The sequence below is a fragment of the Gambusia affinis genome, linkage group LG22, assembly GCF_019740435.1.
Source record: "Gambusia affinis linkage group LG22, SWU_Gaff_1.0, whole genome shotgun sequence".
NCBI lineage: Eukaryota > Metazoa > Chordata > Actinopteri > Cyprinodontiformes > Poeciliidae > Gambusia > Gambusia affinis.
This window is the reverse complement of record NC_057889.1, coordinates 2,543,866-2,565,215: the sequence shown is the minus strand read 5'-3', so window position 1 is coordinate 2,565,215 and position 21,350 is coordinate 2,543,866. Positions and strand designations below refer to the sequence as shown.

Below are 21,350 nucleotides of genomic sequence, written 5' to 3'. Positions count from 1 at the left end.
TTATATCCATGCATAGTAAAGGTTCTGGTGCAGCTTTACTGTCTGAAAAAGTTTCTTATTGAAGAAAAGAAGCACTTTGGGTCTGTTTACTGTCTGTTTTTGTGCTGTTTGTGGCAATTATGCTCTGCCTGCGTGTTGTAAATATGTCACAAATGTATTTTCAGTGTATAATTTTGTGCATACATGTGAATAATTTTCTGTTCCTTGTACAATCGACCTTCATGAAATCTGGCGAAATGGCATAAAACATGTCATAACTGTGAAGTTTGCTGTTTCATTTTTATGTGCAGAAAAAGTTTTGTAAAGTGGAATAAAACAGTGGATATGATGAACGGAGGCTGCTTTGTTGGTTTGGAGATTAATCCTGCTGGTTTTGTGAGAAGAAAATACATTTTCTTAGTCAGGAGTTTCTTTAAAAAAAGTTTTATTATAAGCAGCATTTCAAAAGTACCAGTAGAAAAAGAATTGATGAACAGCTTTACATACTTATAATTATAAATTAAGATTAAAATAAATCTGTAAAAATACAAACATCAGGCCTGAGCTTTTGGCTCAAGATAAAATTAGCTGAAAGTGAAAACCTACTTTCAAGTTGATGTTTCTGTACAACTCATAGTAACTGAAATATAAAAGTATTTAGATATTCCATAGTAACAACAATCCAAAATAAAACACACATTTTTGCTAAAAAGAAAGAGGACAAAAGGCACTTAGCTGCAGGCTGGCAACGTTTTTATAACGAAACTGACTGAAACCGTCTGAATTACTGTCAACAAAAATATTTACTGATTACTGATTGTTTTTTGAGTTTAGAGTTATGATTTCTGCTGTTTGAACGAAGAAGCAGTTTAAAATAAACGTAGAAAAATGTTTCAAATTCTTTGATTTCGGCCATGACTTCTTTTAAATCTCTGTCCTTCTGTTCACCTGCTTCCTTTGGGAGACGATGACGACAACTGAGTTTCAGAATTCCGACTTTAATCTGCTGAGATGTTTCAAAAAGTCAGAATTATAAGAAAAAAGTCAAATTTCTGAGAAACAGACAGAATTCTGAGAAAATTTTAGAATTCTGAGATTAAAGTCTGAATTTAGAAAAAAGTCAAAATTCTGAATTCTGAGAAAACAAAAACCTAAATTCTGAGATAAAAGTCAGGTGTTTTATTTCTTCTTCTGTGTCTCTAATCCTCCGTTGTTCTCGCCTGTAATTTGTAGTCATGTATTTATGTATCTTGGGACTTTTTCTGCAAACTGATTCATAAGATTCACACATGCATTTAAAACCAGAACAGATTTATTTGAGGCCTTGTTGTGGATCCAGGACTGACGGACGTAATGTCTCACCTGGTGGCAGTGCAGTGAGGTAAACTGTGTTGCTCTTGCTGCTCCGCCGCCGTCTGGACGCCGCCGCTGCGGTTCTGGACCGAGTACAGCGAGCTGAACTGGGCCTGATGTTTACTGATCATGGTCTTGACTTGTGGGGTGATGAAAGTCCTCGCACAGTGGAGCCTCACCAGGCCCGTCTGACCCGCAGAACCAACCCACACATGGCTGCTCATGTTCGGGTTGAACCGGGCCTGCAGAGGACAGTGAAGACAACAGCAAATGTTCTTAAAAAGAACCAAAACGGACTGAAGACACAAATCTCCAGTTTCTCAGTAGAATCGAAACACACTGATGGGGGACAGAATATAAACAAACCAGCAAAACGTGTTTTTGATATATTTGATTTATTTTGCAGAGAAAACTAGATCCAATAAATTAGCATTTGTTAAATTACTTAATTATTTACTAATCTACTTATGTATTTATTTTTTTACCTCTTAACTTATTTACACTGCAAAAATACAAAATCATACCAAGTATTTTAGTTTCTAGAGCAAATATTTTAGCCCAGCTGAAATAAGACAAAATTTATTTACATGCAACTTTTCAACTAGAATTAGCAGCTTATTTTAAGTGAATAATTCCTTAATATCGACAAAAAGGTTCTAGTTCCACTGGCAAATTATTTCACTTATTTACTTTCTAGCATATTATGTTTAATTTATTTTCTTTATTCCTTATTTACTTACCATTTTCCTCCATTACTTAATTTATTCCTCTTTTCCTTTTCAACTTTGCCAACTTACTTTTTGTGCTTAATCTACTTTTCTCGTTTGCACAAATGTACTTTACTTTATCAAATTACTTTTTTTAATTCATCTACTTCTTTTCTTCCATTCCTGATTATTTATCTTACTGCTCATTTCGTGTTTTAGTTCTTTCCTCAGTAATGTAACAATTTATTTTTTATTTCCTTCCATCCATGCTTCCCTGTTTAATTATTTAGGCTTTTGTCATTATTTGTCTGCACTGTTAGCACTTTTAAAAAAGGCCGATGTCTCAGTGTGAGTTAAATCTTCAAACTTTAATCTTATTTATAGTAAATCCCTGTGATTATCTGAGCTTCTTTAAGTAAACACTCAGTTATTTATGACTCAGCCGTCGCTCTAAGGAAGAGAATAAAACACCTCACTTAATCTTCCTGAAAATCCTCCCAGTGATTTTAACTTTTGCTTTCTTTCTTTCTTTCACTGCTGACTCATTCTTAACCATTTATTCCCTTCAGATGAAAAAAAAGAACAAACCAGTGAAAAACTGTGAGGGGTTTTTTGACCCATAAAGTGTCCGTCGATCACTTCACCCCGAAGGGCAAAGCAGCTCCCTGGACTCTTGCCTCTTAAAATTAAACACATCATATCCTCAAATGGTCGCTCTCCATCTCCCCCTCCTTCCTCCTGCTGGGAGTGACATTTTTCTCATTTTCCACATCATTACATTTGGCCTGACTTTATAGCTGCCCATCAGAGAAGGAGGCAGATCCCACCTTTGATTTCTTTCTCTCTCATTCTGGCACTTATCTGTTCCTTTCCCCTGTTTCTTCCTCCCTATATGTGCTGCAGAATGAGTGTGAAGATCAGATAAAGTGTTGTAAACGCACCTTGTAGAGAGCAGCCAGCGGCATGTCATCCAGGTTCATAACTGCTGTTACTTCTGTGCTCTGCATGTGTTTCCACAAAGCGTGCTTACTGAGTCCTGTAAGGCATCGCTGGAAGTCAAAGGGACCAATATTAACGCAAAATATTCAAATAATGGAAACAATAAACTGCTTCACTCCAACAGTACGAGTTTCTAAACTCTTTTCAGACGGTTTGCATGAAAAATCAATGAATCCCTCCTGGCTCAGTTCCCCTGCAGTTAGCTTGGACTAACTGAGCTAACAACCAGTTACTGCACTGCAAAATCACCAAATCTTACAAAGTATTTTAGATCCATTATCTACTACAAATATCTTCGTACAACTGAAGAAAAACAAAACTAACTTTTAACTTAGTAATTCCTTAATATTGAAGAAAAAGTTCTTACTCCACTGGGTGATTATTTCACTTAAAACAAAACATTTTCCCAAATTATAAGTGAAATGATCTGCAGGATGAACTGGTGCTTTTCCACCCAATATTAAGGAATTATTGACTTAAAACAAACTCCTATATTTTGATGAAAAGTTACTAGTCAATTAGTTTTGTTTTACTTCAAGTGTACCAAGATATTTTCACTAGAAACTAGACCAAAAATACTTGATAAGATTTGGTTTAATTTTTAGAGAAAAATAAGAAACTTCTGTAAGTAATTATAGTGCCAAATTCTTATTATACTTTAAATAAGACAAAACTAACTTACAAGTAACTTTTCAGATTGGATGGATGGAAAAATAGAAAAATGGATAAAAGGAAGGATGGATTACATGTCGCTACTTGAGTCGCCACAATGCTTAAACGGTGAAGAAGTGGATAAAATCTAGAAATAAAAATATTTTTAATGCATTTATCCAAACCTGGAAAACTCAGAAATCAAATCCAGGCTCCTGCAAATCGTATATAGAAACATGTCCACTCCTTATTGTAATTGTCAACCATAAATTAATATGCAAACGTTTGTCTTTGCACAAAGCTTTTCTTAAATGTCCAAATATTGAATATAAAGAAACTGCACACATATGACTAATTAGGTAACAATCTGGCAGCTAAAACCAAAATCTGGATGTTAGAAAACATTTTACTGAAATCTTCTACAATTGCAGATTTGAGAAAATAAAAATATCACTTTATAAAAAACCTTCAAATCTGATTCAAATGACTTTTACTCACTTTGTTATTTTTCTTTCAATGATGAAGTTATTTATGCTGGTTTTAATCAATAAACATTATTATTGTGATTAAAAGACCACCAACCTACCAGATCCAAGTCTTTAAAGTGCAGGTAGTATTTCTTCACAGCCTGTTTGTACGTCTGAAACTTCAGGTGAAGACTAGAATCTCCTCCAACTCTTCCTCCCTCGTCTTCGTCGTTTATTGGTTTTTCTGTCTCTCCTGCTTCTTGTCCTTCCTCTTCCTCACCTTTGATTTGTCCTCCTTCTGCTTCATAAGGCTCCATAGATGTGACGTAGGCAGGCTGAGGAAAAATAATTAATAAAACAAACTTTCTACACCTTTAAAACTGAAAAATCAATCAAAAAATCGTTTTTTTCTACAACTTACAAAACGTCTCAAGGACGTTCTCTTGACAGAGCAGTTGGGCAGCGGTAAGATGGAGAGAACCAGATCGCCGAGCGTATCTGATGACATCACGGTGTGCAGCCAATCAGAGTAAGACAAAGACTGCGGCGACACAAACAGACCAATCCAGTCATGAAGATCAGTTTTAAATAAAATATGCTTAGTTTAGATATGCTTAGTTTTTATAAAAGAAATAAAATATCGTCAAACAAATGCCAACCGGCTCTTTACTATGCAAAGCATTCTGGGTAGATGACATATGTTAGATGCTAAGGCGCTAGCTTAGCCCAACCAGGAGAGCAATTAATATGTTATAAAGTTCAGCTCCTTTAATTTGATCCGAAGTGTGAAAAAATAAAGTACAATGCAGAAAAAACTGGGAAAATGAAGGAGCTCCAATTTCTAACTCAACCTGTTTACTGTTAGCTTAGGCTTGAAAACATTTTATCAGATATATTAGAATGAGGTTTTACAAAGACTTAAAGAGAGGTTGTCATGAAAAATAGATTTTTTTGAGCTGGAAATGGATGGATTAAATATCTGACACAACCGCTGTTCATATTTTTCTCTTCTGATGCAAATCCTCTTTGGAGGAAGGTTTCTCTCACCCATACAGACGTACTCCGAGGGATTGCAAAGTAGGAGCGCAGGTAGTGATCAACGTAATGAACTCCAACTGAACTCCTCCTACAACAACATCAGCAAAACATCAAATCAACCAGGACATTTTGGTAAAAGTTCATTCTGATGTATGAAACGAACGCAACATTTAGCCTCTAATATTTCAAGAAATTATGAAAACACACAATTTCATTTCATTTTTGTAAGCTATAAATTTAGCCCTACATTTATTAAGATGTGTAATTAAACACTGGCTTAGAAAGAGTCAAAACAATTCTTAGTGAAAATATCAAAGAAAAAAGATAAAAAACTGTTTTCTTTGGGAGTTTTAAGTGTAAAATGTTTTCTATGAGGAGTAGAAAATATCCGGCCTTCTGGTTTTTCTTTCCAACTAAATTCTGGAGGATAAAAATTTTCTCTCTTTTTACGCTTTTCCCCATGAAGTGCAGATTTTTTATCTGAGGGTACATATTTAATTTTAAATCAACATGGCATTCCTAAACGTGCATTTATTTTTCTAGACTTAAATCACAGATTTCTTAGTCCTTTTTAGCCTATTTATATAAAATACATATCAGGGTTTCTGGTGAATATGGAAGGATTAGTAAAGTTGAAGTGAGATAATGTCTGGAAACCCAAACATTTTTGCAAATTCTTCCCTTTTTTGACATTTATTTTACTTTCTCATGTGGTAAGATGAAACTCTTTTATTTGAAAAGAGCCTAATAATCCCATATTCTTTGTCCAGAATAAATAATCTCTTCTTAGTTATTTTCGCATTTCCAGATACAGATGGAAAACACAAAAAGTAAATTTTTTTTTGTATTTATTTACCTGAAGAAACTGTGTTTTTATAAATAGATGAATATACCTGTAATATGGATCCATCAAAACAGTCGTCAAATGTAGATTTAGTGACTTCAGTTTTTAAGCTAAAGTTTTTGAATTTTTGTTGAACTTTAGTTTTAAATGTTTTATCATCTATTTATGGAACAGAAATGACTCAGTTTGTTAAAAAAGACACATGCACATGTTTATGACAATAAATGAACTATTTTGGCATCATGTATTTACATGCAATAGTAAATCTTATCCAGTGTTTCCATGACAACAGAAGCTGGGTTAGAAGCTTTCTTACGGTACGAAGGCAGCTTCCTGGCCAACCAGAACCCCAGGTGAGTCCAGCGGCCAGCAGAGCTCAGTGGTCAGGTGGCGTTTTTGGACCTTGACCATGTTACTGAGCCTCCTCAGGTCCCACGTCTTCAAGCAGCGGTCCTCACCCGATGATGTCAACAAGTATCTGTCAACAGTTTGGGAAATTAATGATTCATTTGGAAGAATCCATGCATTTTTATTGGGAGACACACACAAAAAAAGTCTGAATATTTGATTTATGCTGTGAAGTTTCAAGTGGAATTAATTGTTTTTCTCCTCATTGATCAACACTGCAGGCAGTGTCTGCTGTAAGCAACGTATGACACAGAAATCAATAAGTTTTAATGCAAAGAGCGCAAAGAAAATCTGTTCACTTCATATCTGAGAACAAAAAGGTTTTTGAATCTGAACAGAGAAAAGCAGAGCTTGACTCAAACTAACAAAGCTCAATATTCTTCATTGTCTTTGCAATTTTACATTTTCTATTCATTTTAATCCAACTAATATTCTGTTTTTTAACATAAAACAAGCAGCTGAAGTGCAAAAACACAAAATTAGGATTTTTTTTAAAGACAAAACTAATTAGTTGTAGATTTGTGCACATATAAATGGTGCTGATGTGCTGTTAATGATCCCATTAATTATTCAGACGTTTCCATACTAGCTGCAGTAATGCAACATGAATACAAAGTTAGATTCACTGGTGCAGAAGTCTCAACGTGACTTCCTTTAGGATTACTGAATATACAGACAGTGATACTAAAAGATATGAAATAATAGTGGGCAAAACATGGAATTAGGTAAACAACTAAGACAAAAATGAAGCAAAAAAAATTAATATCTAAGAGTCTAGACAAAAAAATCTGTAATAAAATAGTTAAAATAGTTAGAATTCAAAATATTCAAAATATTTTTGCATTGTTACAAATAAATACACTTTAAAATATTAAACTGTTTTTCTTGTTACTGAACAATTGCAGAATAATCACAGTAAAACATGACATAATTTTTTTAAACGTAACACTTTTTTCTGCTAAGATTGATCTAAAACGACACACAATGCAAATCCAAGAAATAACAATCTAAATAAAATAAATAAAAAAACTAGATATATATTTTATATATGCTATATTTCAGTAAAAGTTTAACATCAACGTCATGTATCTGGAACTGGTTTATATTTAAGGATAACTTAACTACTAATTAGTAAAACAGAAATGACAGAAAAAAAGACTTCAAAGTTAAACTGCCCTTTTATTTTTATTGAATAATCATCGGTTTCAATCGTTTTTTGTCACTTCTAGCATTGAGCAAATGAGAATGAAAGACTTCTACAGCATCACACTGAGCAGTTGCAGAAATTTTAACTACCGTTCTAATTTCACTGACTGATGGAGCGAGCTGCTCCGATGCAGCAACTGCAGATTAATGTATTTAACCAGAAGATCTGTTGATCTTAATCATGTTGTATTGAAATAAAGAGACAGAAGACAGTAGAGGGAAAATATTACTTAAATTCTTGTTGCAATCTCAGTAAATACACATTTTTGTTGCAACACAAGGGAGCAGGTAAAGTATCTAACATATAAAGAGAATATTTCTTTCCTTCCACTGCAAATAAAGCGGTTGAGTGATTTGATTCAGTTTCATGGGAAAATAGCAGCACAGCTTAATGAGGTGAAATATTGAAAGATATCCACTGATTTGTTTGTTTATATCATCACCTATAGCTGATGTATTTCCAACAAAAAACTGTTATTATTATTCAGGAAACACATTACAAATCTAAACATCAAGGTTTATTTAGTCTTTTCTGGAGTGGTATTTTTCTAAGTAGAATCGCGTCGTTAGTATTTTTGAATTTCTCTGTGTAACTTAACTCTATAAAAAAATATTTGTGGATCATTTTCCTATTTGGATATTTTTTTGCAGTGCATATCTAACATATTTTTAAAGAAAAGGTAGCTTGGGAAGCTGAAATACCTTTGCACTATGCTACAAAACACACTAATGGCTGCCATTTCCAAAGCAGCCAATCAGGGAGCGTCATTCCTTTTGCTAAGCACTGATTGGCTATATACCTCTCAAATAAGGAAGATGTCAGCTTCTGTGGTAGTGATAAGATATTAAAGTATATTTGGTGTTTGAACAATTAAAAAAGGCAGCTCTAAGCATTTTTAAAGGAGATCTGATGTATTTCCTGATTTCAACTATTTGCAGGCGCTAGTTCTTGCTAACTCTCGCTATTAATGGGAGTCAATTGTACCAGAATGTGTTAGCATTTAAAATTTTTACAAAAGAAAAGTCTTATGTGGAAAATATGGATGTATTTCACAGGCATGAATACAGAAAATACATATTACCTATTAAAAAAGGTTATTACTAGACTCTTATAATAAGGTTCTAACTTTGGAGTACCTCAGAGGCCAATTCTAGGACCTCTACGACACCAAAAGCTAATTTTGTCAACAATGAGTGACGTTGCGCTATTGTGCTGAACAAGTTCAGAGAACAAAAAGATAGCTGATTCAAAGAGCCCAAATTTGTGTAAAATAAGGTTTAGCAGTCACCTTTTGCCTTAAAGTAGTAGATTAAAAAAACTAAAACTGGATATTTTTGAAGAAAGAAAATCAAGACAGTTTGAACTTTTTCTGCATTCCAAACATTGAGGCACAATAAAAACTAGAAAATCTTTGCATCCTCCAACAGTCAGTGGGAGAAGAGCTCACCTGGATGCAGGACAGAAGACCAGAGCTCTGACGGCGTTGTCGTGAGCGAGTATCGATCGATAGGGCAGCAGAGTCAAAGATCGATCCGACTCTCTGACTCGCAACAAAGAAGATTTTGTACAAAGATCCCAGAGTCCAACAACACCTGAAAGGAGAGAAAATTATTAGAAACAAAATAATGCAAAAGACAAGAAATATTTTATACAGCAAAGAAGAAATGCATCAGCAACGGAGAGAGATCCAGGTTATTTATTTGTTCTTCCAGAATCTGGAAAATCAATTCGTACCATCGTAGAATCCAACAGCCATTATGTTGTGGGGTTTTTGAGGAAGCCAATCCATAGACAGAACCTGTCCGCTCCTTTCTTCACGAAGAGATTTGATGCAGCCCAGTTTTAATGTTATCACACCTCGCACCTGCAGAAAACGAGAAGAAAACAATAGAGTGCACACAAAACAAACCAGTTTCATGAATTTGTATTTTCCTCCAGGCCAACGTCACCTGGTGCTTTAAATGACAAACAGACGTGTAAACAAAGCCTACCTTGTAAATTGGTGGTTTTTCATTGCTTTTTTCTGTGAAGACATAGAATCATCAACACATTTAGTTACATAATTCCATTTTGAAATGTTTTTACATCTTTAAGATGCAAATTTACATTGTGAGAAAATATGAAAAAAAGTCATGGATGAAAAAAAGTCTTCAAGATGTATTAAAATACTGAAGGTTAGAGTGAAAATAAAAACTGTATGTTTGTGGATTTCATGGCTCTAATCCAGCAGTGGTTTTCTAAGTGATCATTTTTGTGTTCAGTGGTTGGTGAAAAAAGGTATCAGGCTGTTCTAGATCATTAGTTTTCCCTCCTCCTCCGGTTTGGATTCTTAGCGGTTCAGATCAATAGTGTCTGGTTTATTCACCCAAACTATCCATCACCTCACCACAACCTGAGTAAAACACAAACTACTCCTTTACAAATCTCAAGACCAAACCTGAACCCTGAAATAATCATTATTCATGTAAATAAATCTGTATTAAATCCATTAAAAAATCCAGAAGGAGAGAAACTCCAAACCTTGATCTAAAAATATTCAGACACTGAAAACTCTGACCCAGAACTAAAGAATGTCAACGATTGCTTTCAGCAGAGAAAAATAAGCCGGTGCAAAGCGCAGCAGTTTGAGTCGCCCCCCGGCCCAAAGTAAGTCCTCGATGAATGGCAGCACAGCGATACAAGACGAGTCAGCTACAAGAGCTAAAATTCATAGCTTCCAACACTAATAACCCGCTCAGCGATGCATCTTTTTTGTCATTTCAATTATAGATCCTTGTCTGATGGAGAAAGGCGCCATAAATTATGTGAGCTCCCAACAACACCTCACATTCTCACTGCTCATTGTCACCGAGCCGCTCCAGTCCTGCAGGTTTTAACGGCCTCCTCCTCTCAGTCATTGTGGCGACTGGATCGACAAAAGCCATTTACAATTATCTGTCGCAAACAGAAGTGCAGAGACACTTATAGGTTCTGTTTAAACCCGTTTGGGTCAATTTCCTCACAGAAATGGCATCCAACCAGATCCATGTGAGATTGCCTTCTGCATATAAATGATGGATTAAAGAAAGTGTGCAATTATGCAAAGGTGACCTACTATGGTTCCTTGAACAGGTTAGAGTGGATTTATGGGCGATACAAAGACATGTTCATTAAATTTTTTTTTTTGCACAACAGCATTCTTAGATAGAGATTTTAGTCTAGTCAGCCTAATTTGATCTGTTTTAGGGTTTTTATCGCTTTAAATCCAAATAAGCTGCTGTTGGCCACGCCCCCCAACTCTACATTACAACCAGACCTCTTTGAACAGCAGAAGTGGAGCCTCCTGGACAGCCAACAACGATGCAGCAAGTGGTTTCTGGATGGTAAGTAAGCAACTAAACACTTGTCTTTTCCAGCAGTGGTAAAACCAGCTGACCAAACATGCTGGAGCTCACCATGGGTTACTAGGTGACGGGCTGGGTTTTGCTATGGTTGCTAAGTAACGGTCAGTGCCCAGGAACTGTGTCTTACAATAGAGAGATTTTAGAAATGACATGTTTTCAAGACAACAAAAAACATTAACTGGGTGATTTTTAATCATTTAAAAGCATCATTTTTGTTTTTAAAAGCAGTTGAGACCCAAATGGAAGAAGAAAAACATGCAAAATGTGAAGCTGGAGTACCCTGAGAGAATCCACACATGCATAGGGAGAACAAGCAAACGCCATGCAAAAAGATTGGGGATTTGGACCCAAGACCTACCAACTGCGCCACCATACAAATCACAAACTAGGAAACATGTAAAGCTACTGTAGTAAAGCTCTGAGTCTGCCTCAGTTACCTGCTATTGTTTGCTGCTATTTTATAATGTGAGCACCTGGAAACTGTTTTATCCAATAACTATAACCAGCGGCTGGAAGCAGCATCTTGGAAACCGAACCCAATGATCCGTAAAAATAAAATAAAATGGAAACCAGGGGCTACAAAGCAGTGGAGAGGGTAAAAAGAATGAAATGTCAGGTTTTATAGAGCTTTTTATGTCCAAATTCAGACTTGCGTATATTTCCGTTAGTTGTAAAACCGAGTCATGTGTAACAGAGTCCAGCCTGAGACCAAGCAGTTAATTTATTTTTCTTTAAGAATAAAAACATGTGAAACAAATACAGTTTAAAATTTAAAACTAATCTCTTTTGCATCATTCTTACAATAATGAGCAAATATGGCAGAAACACGCCTTTTATGTTTATTAACCCTGCAAAAATGGGACAAAAAACTTGAAATTCAGCTTTTATTGAAGCAGCAAAATTACACAATGAATAATTTAGTAAATTCAAACCTTTAATTAGAGTACATCTATTTACTGCCACACAAATAAACTTGACTTACTAAGCAATATGTTCAAATTTTCTTGGGAAATGAATATGACGATTTCTCTTAATCTCTCTTCAAAAAGGAAAGACATGAGAACAAGTTCTTCAAGAAAGGTAGGTGAGTGATGGTGTATGAAGTGACAATTACAAACTTCACATTTTATTTAAATTTGTTATTTAAATCTGCTCAAGCTGTATCAATATTTCGGCCCCAATGTCAATCAAGCTCATGTACTTGTTGCTAAATGTGCTAATGACAGAGAAAGAATTTATTGTTGCAGGAAAACTGCCGTCATCGGTGGCCATGCTAACTAGCCTGAGCATTCATGACAGCTTACCAAAGACCGTCACATGGAGAGGTGATTGACAGCGCTAAGACCCGCCTCCTGGCTCTGATTGGTTGTTTCTAGATAGCACTGGGAGAACGCAGAGAAGCTTGATTTTTCACAGATTACTTGTCTCATGCTAACCAGTCACAACAGGGTAACAGTTTCAACAAATATGTAAAAAAAAACAAAAACATTTTTAATAAAAGTTACATACTGAGGCTTTAAAAATTAACAACAAGGCTAACAATACTCTAACTGTGTTAATATTTTAGTTAAAAACAGTTGTGTCTTCACGTGGGATTTCCCAACTGAATAACCAAAGTCAAACTTTATTCTTTTATCTGCAGTAAAACATGAATTTAATATACTGTCTGTGTAAAACCATTTATTCTCAAGTCTCTCTTGTTCTGAAATGTGATGATTCCAAGCTGCTGTTGTGTTTAAACAGATTAGCGGCGGGGCCGATCCCTGACAGGAATAAAAAGCACTAACTCACGCAGACACAAGCGCCATTCTGCATATGATGGATGCTGCAGATAAAGCGGTCATTAATCTCATTCACACAGCGTTCTACCAGCAGAGCCCCAGAGGCGGCAGACAGGACTGGACCACAGGCTCCACCATCGATAATCTCAGCATGGACTCGGTTTTTTCACAAGATTTTTTTAAACTACTGTCACTGTTAAAGCTTCATGGCACAAAAACACTGAGTGCCCCGGAGGGCTTTGTCATTTTAACTAAGATTTGCTCCGGTTAATGAGCTCCATGTCTGATATGATGGATAATCCAGCTGTTTGATTGATTAAATAATTATTGAGTTCATTTAGTTGCCTATGAAAGCCTCCTGACATCACCTTCTTACATGGTTAAGTTATTCATCAATTACTTCTTCAACAAAAATGTTGGATAATTTCTCATAATTATCCTGATGTTTATGATTTCCTGAAGGAAAACTGCTTATCTTCATGATAAGTTTAAGTTTTTGGAAAGTGGCACAACATTTTTTGATGCTCCAGCACATCATGAATAAGGTTTGAGGCAACAAGCAGAAAAAAATCTGCACTGAATGACTCACAGATTCCTTCTAATTAAACATTTGCTTAGTAAAGGAACCTTTTTCTGAGAAAAGCTAACATAAAAAATAATGTTCTGGTTTATGTTGAGTCAAATGGGACTAAATCTTCTGCTTCCTGGGACATTTTTGCAGAGCTAGTGCGATTTATCCATCAGGTGTTAATCTGCAGTCCTTAAATTTAAGGCTGCAGTAAACCAACAGCACCCTCTGCTGGACACAGCAAATACTTCATGTTTTTATCCTGCTTAAAGAAAACGCAATATGAGAATGAAATCATATTATCTGATTAAAGAAAATTAGAATAAAGTTATATTACCAAAATAAAAACTAAATAATATGAGAATGAAGTTCTAATATTATGAGAAAAAAAGCATTCTTACTCTGTTAAAATGAGAAATGTTTAGTATCTTGTGAAGTTATGTTAATAAGGAGATTCTTCATCTTTCAACACTTCTGCATCAATTTATTATGAGTAACAAGACTTTGAAATGATTCTGCAAATGACTGTGAACATTTCAAAGAAAGAACCACAAAAACTGAGTTGATCACACCATAATTGGTGTTCTGTTTCATCACGCAGAAATTAAAATGTAACAAATATTAAAATTTTCCCATTTCACTGTAAATGAGCAAACAACTTCTGAACAGTTTCACCTAATTAGGAACCATCCTAAGCAACAAAATGCTGTTGGCAACTAAAGTTTTCCTTCCTGTGGGTCAATGGTTAGAGTTGTTGTTTGACAATCTGAAAGCCGTGGGTTCAATTCCAGCTTCCTCCCACCACAAAGTGCCACCTCTACTGAGCTGCTCTTTAAAAGAAAGCTAAAGGTAAAAACTTAAATCTCTCCAAACACTGACAAAACTCTTCTTAAAGAGGACCTGTTATGCAAAATTCACATTTTACACGTCTTTGTGCTTCCATTTGGGTTTTCATGGCGTCTACAAACAGTCCAAGTGCTTAACAAAACCACCCGGCTGTTTCTCTTAACATTAAGTTCATATGTTTTGGTGTCTGGAAAATAAGCCGCTTCAACCCTCCAAATGTAACATCTCAAATCAGCATGCAAAGAAGCCCAGCCCGTTACCTAGCAACGCAAGCGGAATTCAGCCTGTCACCTAGCAACCCAAGCAGAGTTCCAACGCGTCACCTTTACATTGAAAAGAAAATTTGAATTGAGCAGGTCCTAGACAAGATATAGTGTTACCAGAGTGTGTGAGTTTTGTGCTTGAGAGCAGAGCATCAGGATGAGGCAGGCTGTAGATGGTGACCACACCGCTGGACGTAGCTACAGCCAGCAGACCCAGCCTGGGCAAGAAAGGAGCCTAAAGGCAAAATGAAAGATGAGATTTCATGTTTTTAAGGGTACGTAACACATACAAGTTGAGTTCAGTTCACTTTATTTGGGATCCACATTTAGCTGCAGCAATAATATTTTTGCAGTGATTCATACATCACTTCTAGACAACACTAAAACAATTTTTAAAACATAAATGAAAACAAAACAACAATATGGAAGACAACATGGCAGAATATACCTTGTTTTAGGTTGAACACATTACTAACTCTAGTATGAAATCAAGTATTTATATTGTTGGCTGTTATTGTTATAATATCTAATATTGTTTTATCTGTCCTTTAAAATGTTTCACTATCATTAAATATAATACCAGTTGGTAATTAAATAATGTACATTTTCTGTACATTAACTTTTGGTAAAATGAATCTATTTTTAACAGCATGTCTAGTCAAATGATACATAGACTGAACGTATATTACACTAGAGTCACATTCACACCGATACAAAGATCGGTAGGCAATTTGGGGTTAAGTGCCTTGCCCAGAGGCACATCGACATGTGGCAGGAGGAAGCTGGAATCGAACCTACAACCTTCCGATCGCAAGACGACTACTCTACTGTACAGCCACAGTCGCCCATACTATGTATATTGACCAAACAATATATTTTGAAATAAACTAAGTAGCTTTTGGCTGAAAAATACACAGAATGCTAATTATTTTTACCTTTCTGACAGAGTCAGGAAGCTCCCAGCCTCCTGCTGGACACCACTTTAACTGCCAGATGAAGCCTTTGTCCTGAGCCAAACCGTAAACCAGGGAGGGCTGAGAGTCTGGTCTGCACAGGATTTACACAAAGAATAATCAGTCTATATTTACAGAGGACTTTTAATGAACGGTAAGACCGAAAAAGGAAATAGATTTGAGTTCAGTCTGGATGTCTATATTTACTATCGACCTCTTGTTGTACTCCAGTTTGCCACAGTCCCACAGCTGGACCAGTCCGGGTTCTGAGTAGGTCTGGTTCACATAGTGCAGGTCGTCCATCCCTCGATGGCAAGCCAGAGCGATGTACTGGGAGGCCGGAGCGCCGTCCGGGGTGGGACACCATTCCAGGGCCCAGACGGGTCCACCAGCAAACAGAAACATGTCCCAGCGGCCCGGGTGAGCCGCCATCGCCTCAAACCTGACAGGTTCAGCAACAAGTTAGCTTAACTCAACATTCACTCAACCTTTCATCTCTTAAACCACTGAATAAACGGAAAGGCTCATCAGTCTCACCTGCTGAGTCTTAGCAGAGGCGTCTCTTCCTGGTTTAGATTGTCTCTGGACACTTTGAAGGCAGCCGACTCCAGTTCTTGAGGAAGGTATTTTTCTAATTCACTGAAAAATCAATGAAGTAGATTGACTAACACACTTTAATAACTGTCCTGACATGCTAACATTTTAATATCCAGGCAGAAGAGACAATTTCCACATTAACATGGGCTGGATCATATCATCAGCTGTTGACAAGCACTGCTAATCTACATCCTTTGCTTTTGCTGCTCCTTTTCAAAATAAATAAATAAATAATAAATTAATTAGAATTAATTAAAAAAATAGAATAGAATAAAAATATCCTTTATTGTCCCACAATGGGGAAATTTCTGTGCAGCAGTAGCAAAGTGACATGCAATAACAGCAAATAAAATAGGTAACAGTATGGCCAAAATGTCAGCATAAACACTGCAAAACTATTAAAAAAAATACTCCAGTCCAGAATAATCTGCAAATCAGTTGGTTGATTAAATCATCAGAATTTAATTAATTAATTATTTACAGACCCTGAAATTAACTTGATTAAAACTTCTAATCAAGTTCCACCACTAGTTTTTTATTATTGCAATTAAATAATTCAGCTAAAAAAACAAACAGATGAAAATAATCTACTTTTCTGGTACAGGCTCCCAGTTGTTAGTGGAAGGAATCCATTCTGGAAACACCCAGCTGCTGTAGTTCTCCTCCCGGCTGAAAGCACAGATACATGGTCAAAAATAACAACTTTAGAAAATATACAAAAACAAATGTTATTTCTAGCTGCACCAGCAGAATTTTTTTCTATTCATTTTGTGATTGAAGTAAAAACATTTAAGTCTGAAACATGGTGAGAAGATCTTACAATTTTTTTGTCATCTCAGCAGAATCCAGAATTGTTCTTATGATACTAACGTCGAGTCCGTTGTGAGGTTTACAATTTTGGCTCCTCTGCTGGGGAACGTAAACAATCAAAATGAGTTTTTCACATAATTCACCAAAAGATATTATTTTATTGATAATTAAGTTTAGATTTATTAATGGAGCTAAAGCCCTTCATCTATTTCCAAGAACTAAAATTGGTAGTAAGCAATATTTAGACAAACTATCAATCTCTGATTTTTATTTCAATGTCAAATTAATGTAAATATTAACTAATGACTCAGTAGTATCTAAACAAAAATTACAATACCAAACTCAGTGTATTTAATGAAAGTAAATATTAGACATCATCTTACTGGGTGAAAAACAGGAAGAAATTTTTCTCGTTCCCTAAAATTTAATTTAGCATCTGACACTTCTTGATATTCCTCTTCCTCGTCGGTTTCTTCATCTTCCATATTTGGCACAAAGTCTTTCTCAACGTCATCAAGTTTTCTCTTTCGACCTTGAGCGCAAACATAAAATCACAAAATGTAGCATCACACAAAGTCGCCATTTTTTCTTCATGTTCATATGTTTTTTTGGGAACCAAACTTTCTATTTATGCACACATTAATTCACATTTTTTAGTTTCTTTTACTTGTTTTTTCATCAACACTGATTACAAATAAATCTGGTGTTAGTTAAACGGAAGCTATAATGTCTGGTGGAGACATCCACTGTACCTTTTGTCTGTTTGGAAGATTTCTGTTCGGATTCTTCGTCTTCAAGCAGCTTGGAGTCGAGTTCATCTCTGGGATGAGAGAAAACCTCTTTGGCTAAAAGCTGGAGGTACTTCAGTGCCCTGGAAGATTTTTGGTTGAATTTTAAACACTGTAGAGCCACTGGAAAAATATAGAACTTCATATTTGCGAGTTGAGAATCCACATGACTAAAAGATGATATGGTTCCTTGCAGACTTCACATCAGATTTCCTGAATTCTCATAAATTTCCCCAAAGTGTTATATATAAATTCAAGAGTTCACTAAGAGTGTTGAATATTTCTGCAACTTGTACAAAGAGATGGAAGAATAGATGGTTTAATACAATACTTTAAAGCACATTTACCAAAAAATATCCTTTGAAGGTCTAAATTATTAATAACAATTCAGATATACATTATGTAAACAACAGGAAGCAGAAATATTAAAATTCAATTCAAAAGTACTGAATTTATCCATAAAGGAATTAAATGTTTTCATTACTCATATCATCAAAATATTATCAAAATGCTATTGGGGATGATGATAATGTGGGCAGGAAGGATCTCCAGTAACAGTCAGTCTTCCAACAAATTTGAAAAAGCCTCTGACTGAAGACTGTTGCTGTTGTCCAGTTTTATGGATGTTATAAGATGCTAACAGCTCAATTTCTAGGCAGCAGAGATGATACCGTACTTTCACAGTAACATGTCCTGGACGACAACATCAGCTGTTAGCAAGAACTGCTAATGCACATTCTTTGCTTTTGCCACTCCGAGCAGAGAGATGTTGGAGTAGGGGACAGGATCCATGAAGCTGCAGGTATTATTGCAGCTTTGGAGATGCTAATTAGCTGCTCCCACTTGTAAAACCACCTTGTTGCTAAGGTTGCACAACATGAATGTCCGTTAATAAAAAAAGAAAATTCTTCCAGCATCCAAAACTAGAAGCAACTGTCTCATTTAGCTGAGAAAATTGGTTTGTCTCAACCCAAAATAATTAGAAATAAAACTCCACAAAAAGAACAATTAGAACTAAGGTAACATAGAAACATTTCATGCTTTAGTTATTCTCTTTGCTAGTCCAGATATCTGAAAACTTTTCAAAACTGTGTCTACCGTAGTGACAACATGTGACCTACACTTTAGCTGCTCCTCTCCGGCGACGGCCCCCTGACTGGACCTCCTCTCCAGGTTCAGCAGGAGGATCTGGTTCCTCTTCTTCCGGTGGGTCTCTAACTTCCTCCACAGGCTTCTTTCTGACATACTTTCTTTTCGGCTTCAGTGACCCATTTTCCTGCTGGGCAGAATTTTCTGCAACACTGCCTCCAGTTTTTCCAGTTGGCAGGTCCCCAGCAGCAGAGGCAGTTTCTGCAGGCTGTGTTTTCTTGGGTCTTTTTGGTTTTCTAGGAGTTATTACTGTATCAACAGAGTCTGCAGGGATTGTTTGTGGTGATTCTTTTTCTCCATTTGTGGTCTGTTGTTCAGGTGTTTTAGTTTTTCTCTGTTTTGTGGGAGTCTTTCTAGAGGTTGCTCCTTTCCCCACTGACTTTCGAGGGGATTTCTGTTGGACCCTTTTAACAGTATCCTTGTCATCGGTTTCAAAATCAGCATATTTAGAATTTCTCTTTCGTTGTCTTCCTCTTGAGCTACAAGACAAATAAATATCCTCCTGTGATGGCGTATCCAGCCCTGCAAGGAGAGGTTGAATTATTTTACAGTGATTTGCAAAACAATTTTTCCAAAAAATAACATAAAATAAATCTGAACGGTGTGCACTCCACATGCAAAATGGTGAAAAACTAACATTTCCATCACAGTGTTCACACCCCATTCCAATTGTAAAACACAATGATGGCAGCATCATGCTACAGGGATGATTTTCTTTACCAGGTCAGAGAACAAACATAATTAGCAAAGAATAAATCCTTTTTATAAACTTTCCCTACAACTCAGAAGCAAAATGTTGTTTGTTTGTGAAATCAAACTGTTCTAATTTGTCAGTAAAGGATTGCGTACACTTTTAATTTTCTAGAAAATGTTTTTTATGCATCAGCAAATTAATACTTTTTAAAAATCCAGTAAAAGCATGATTTTATGACACTTGAAATAACCAACAAAATGTTGCTTTCCAGTCATTTGAGATATTGATATAGCACTCATGACATATTTGATAATATGTTACATATTATCAAATATGTGATATATTGTGTGGAATCTGAAGACAAAAAACTATGTTCAAGACATTCTCCATCCCATCTGACAAATTTTACGTGATTCAATAAATTTGTCTTTTTGTAAGACCCTTGAAAAAGCACATATATATACTTCTGCTTCTGAAAATCTAATTAAAATGATTATATGATTATATGATTATAATATGAAAACAGTTCGAGGAGTACAGGATAGTGTACAATAGAAGTAAATTAGAAATGTACACATTTTTGGAAAGAAAAGTTGGATTTTTAAATGCATTATGTGTCTAAAATATATGAGGTGTACTTTAACAAACCTTGTCCAGATACAACGGGATCCATTGGCTCCAAGTTATTTATGTGAGGGTTGTCCTGCAATATGCTTCGTCATCTATGGGACATTGTTCAGCTTCGATTTACTGTACACTGGATGAGAGCATGATGATTCAGTGACATTGCATAATTTTTTAGCTTGTTTTTAAGAAACTTTCAGAACAATTGGAAATAACTACAATGAGTTTAAGCAGAAATCAATTCACTACACATATAATTCAATCCAAATTGCATCAGATTCAGTAAAAGTAAAGGACTAGTTCGCGGTTTAATAACTCTATATAAAAATATATAAAACTAATAATAGTTTATCAATTTCAGATTCGAATTTAGAGTTAATCAAATGCAGTAGACAGAGAAAAGCAATAAAATATACATTTACAGAAGATAGGAATCAGACGCTAACTCTGGCGTTATGGAGATATACTGTCACTATGTTCACCAGGCTCCATTGAAAAAAATGATACTTTACGTTTACTGAGTATTAGCAGAGTTCATACCAGAAATTAACAAATAAAAATCATCACGCTGCATTGTATCACGTTTCCCATGGTTTCGGTGCATTTTTTATTCGCAAAATAAATAAAACTGAAACTTATTTCAGTAATAAAAGTCGGTTGTTTTCCTAGCAAGTCACCGCCTTTGAGCCTCGCATTTTGGCTAACACACACGGCTAGGCTAACGGGCTAATATAGTAGTAGCGTGTGGTGCTACTTTCACCTCGATACCACAGAAATGAAGATCGCCGGTGATCACCACTGATTGCCACCATTAAAACCTAATCGTGAGAGAGTCTTGGACTTCCACCCCGGTGGCAAAGCCTGGAATCCCTCGTACCAAACTCGGGATACCGGACACCAACAGCACGGGATCGAATCCCGAGCGCAGCTCTCGGGAACAAACAGGTGGATGATGATGGACTACACAGAGCAAAAACCGTCGTAAAAGATACACTACCTACTATTTAGTCAGAAAGAAAAAACTGCAAATACCTCCAGCGCTGCATCTGATAAAACAAACCTACAATATGATTACATCAGACCGCCATGTTACTGTAGGGGCATGGTAGTCTACACCGCCCCCTGTCAGGACAAAGTGGAATTACAAGAGATTGGTTTCCACATCACTGGTGCCCAAAAGTTGTACTCAAGTAGCCTCAGATAAGTGGGTTATTCTGAAGCCACTCATTGAATATATTTTT

The 21,350-nt window shown here is 35.9% G+C and overlaps 1 protein-coding gene across 6 annotated transcripts; it reads right to left on the bottom strand.

Moving 5' to 3' along the window:
- Positions 1-412: 412 nt before the first annotated feature.
- gtf3c2 (general transcription factor IIIC, polypeptide 2, beta) lies at positions 413-21,239 on the bottom strand. Of its 6 annotated transcripts, none has more exons than XM_044106394.1 (21): positions 21,142-21,239; positions 20,134-20,242; positions 18,764-19,313; positions 17,607-17,725; positions 17,238-17,386; positions 16,865-16,953; positions 16,636-16,713; positions 15,985-16,086; positions 15,662-15,889; positions 15,430-15,541; positions 14,612-14,729; positions 9,645-9,676; positions 9,388-9,517; positions 9,101-9,245; positions 6,355-6,516; positions 5,204-5,282; positions 4,578-4,697; positions 4,276-4,491; positions 2,981-3,088; positions 1,342-1,574; positions 413-1,248 (listed from the first exon to the last, which is right to left on the bottom strand). In XM_044106394.1, exons 2-21 carry the CDS (start codon positions 20,156-20,158, stop codon positions 1,221-1,223), a joined length of 2,823 nt encoding a protein of 940 aa, XP_043962329.1. In that variant the 5' UTR covers positions 20,159-20,242; positions 21,142-21,239; the 3' UTR covers positions 413-1,220. The 6 variants fall into 6 exon arrangements, with proteins under 6 accessions (XP_043962329.1, XP_043962331.1, XP_043962330.1 ...); XM_044106396.1 differs by having other exon boundaries at positions 21,107-21,230; XM_044106395.1 differs by having other exon boundaries at positions 21,111-21,230.
- Positions 21,240-21,350: the final 111 nt, after the last annotated feature.

Excerpts from the sequence above, each read along its gene's own strand:
- gtf3c2 (XM_044106394.1), bottom strand. The coding sequence starts at position 20,158 with ATGGATCCCGTTGTATCTGGACAAG. Across the intron at positions 17,726-18,763 it reads CGGAGAGGAGCAGCTAAAGT|GGCACTGAAGTACCTCCAGC; the intron begins GTAGGTCACATG and ends AAAATCTTCCAG. Across the intron at positions 9,677-14,611 it reads CACAAAACTCACACACTCTG|AAAAAAGCAATGAAAAACCA; the intron begins GTAACACTATAT and ends ATGTCTTCACAG.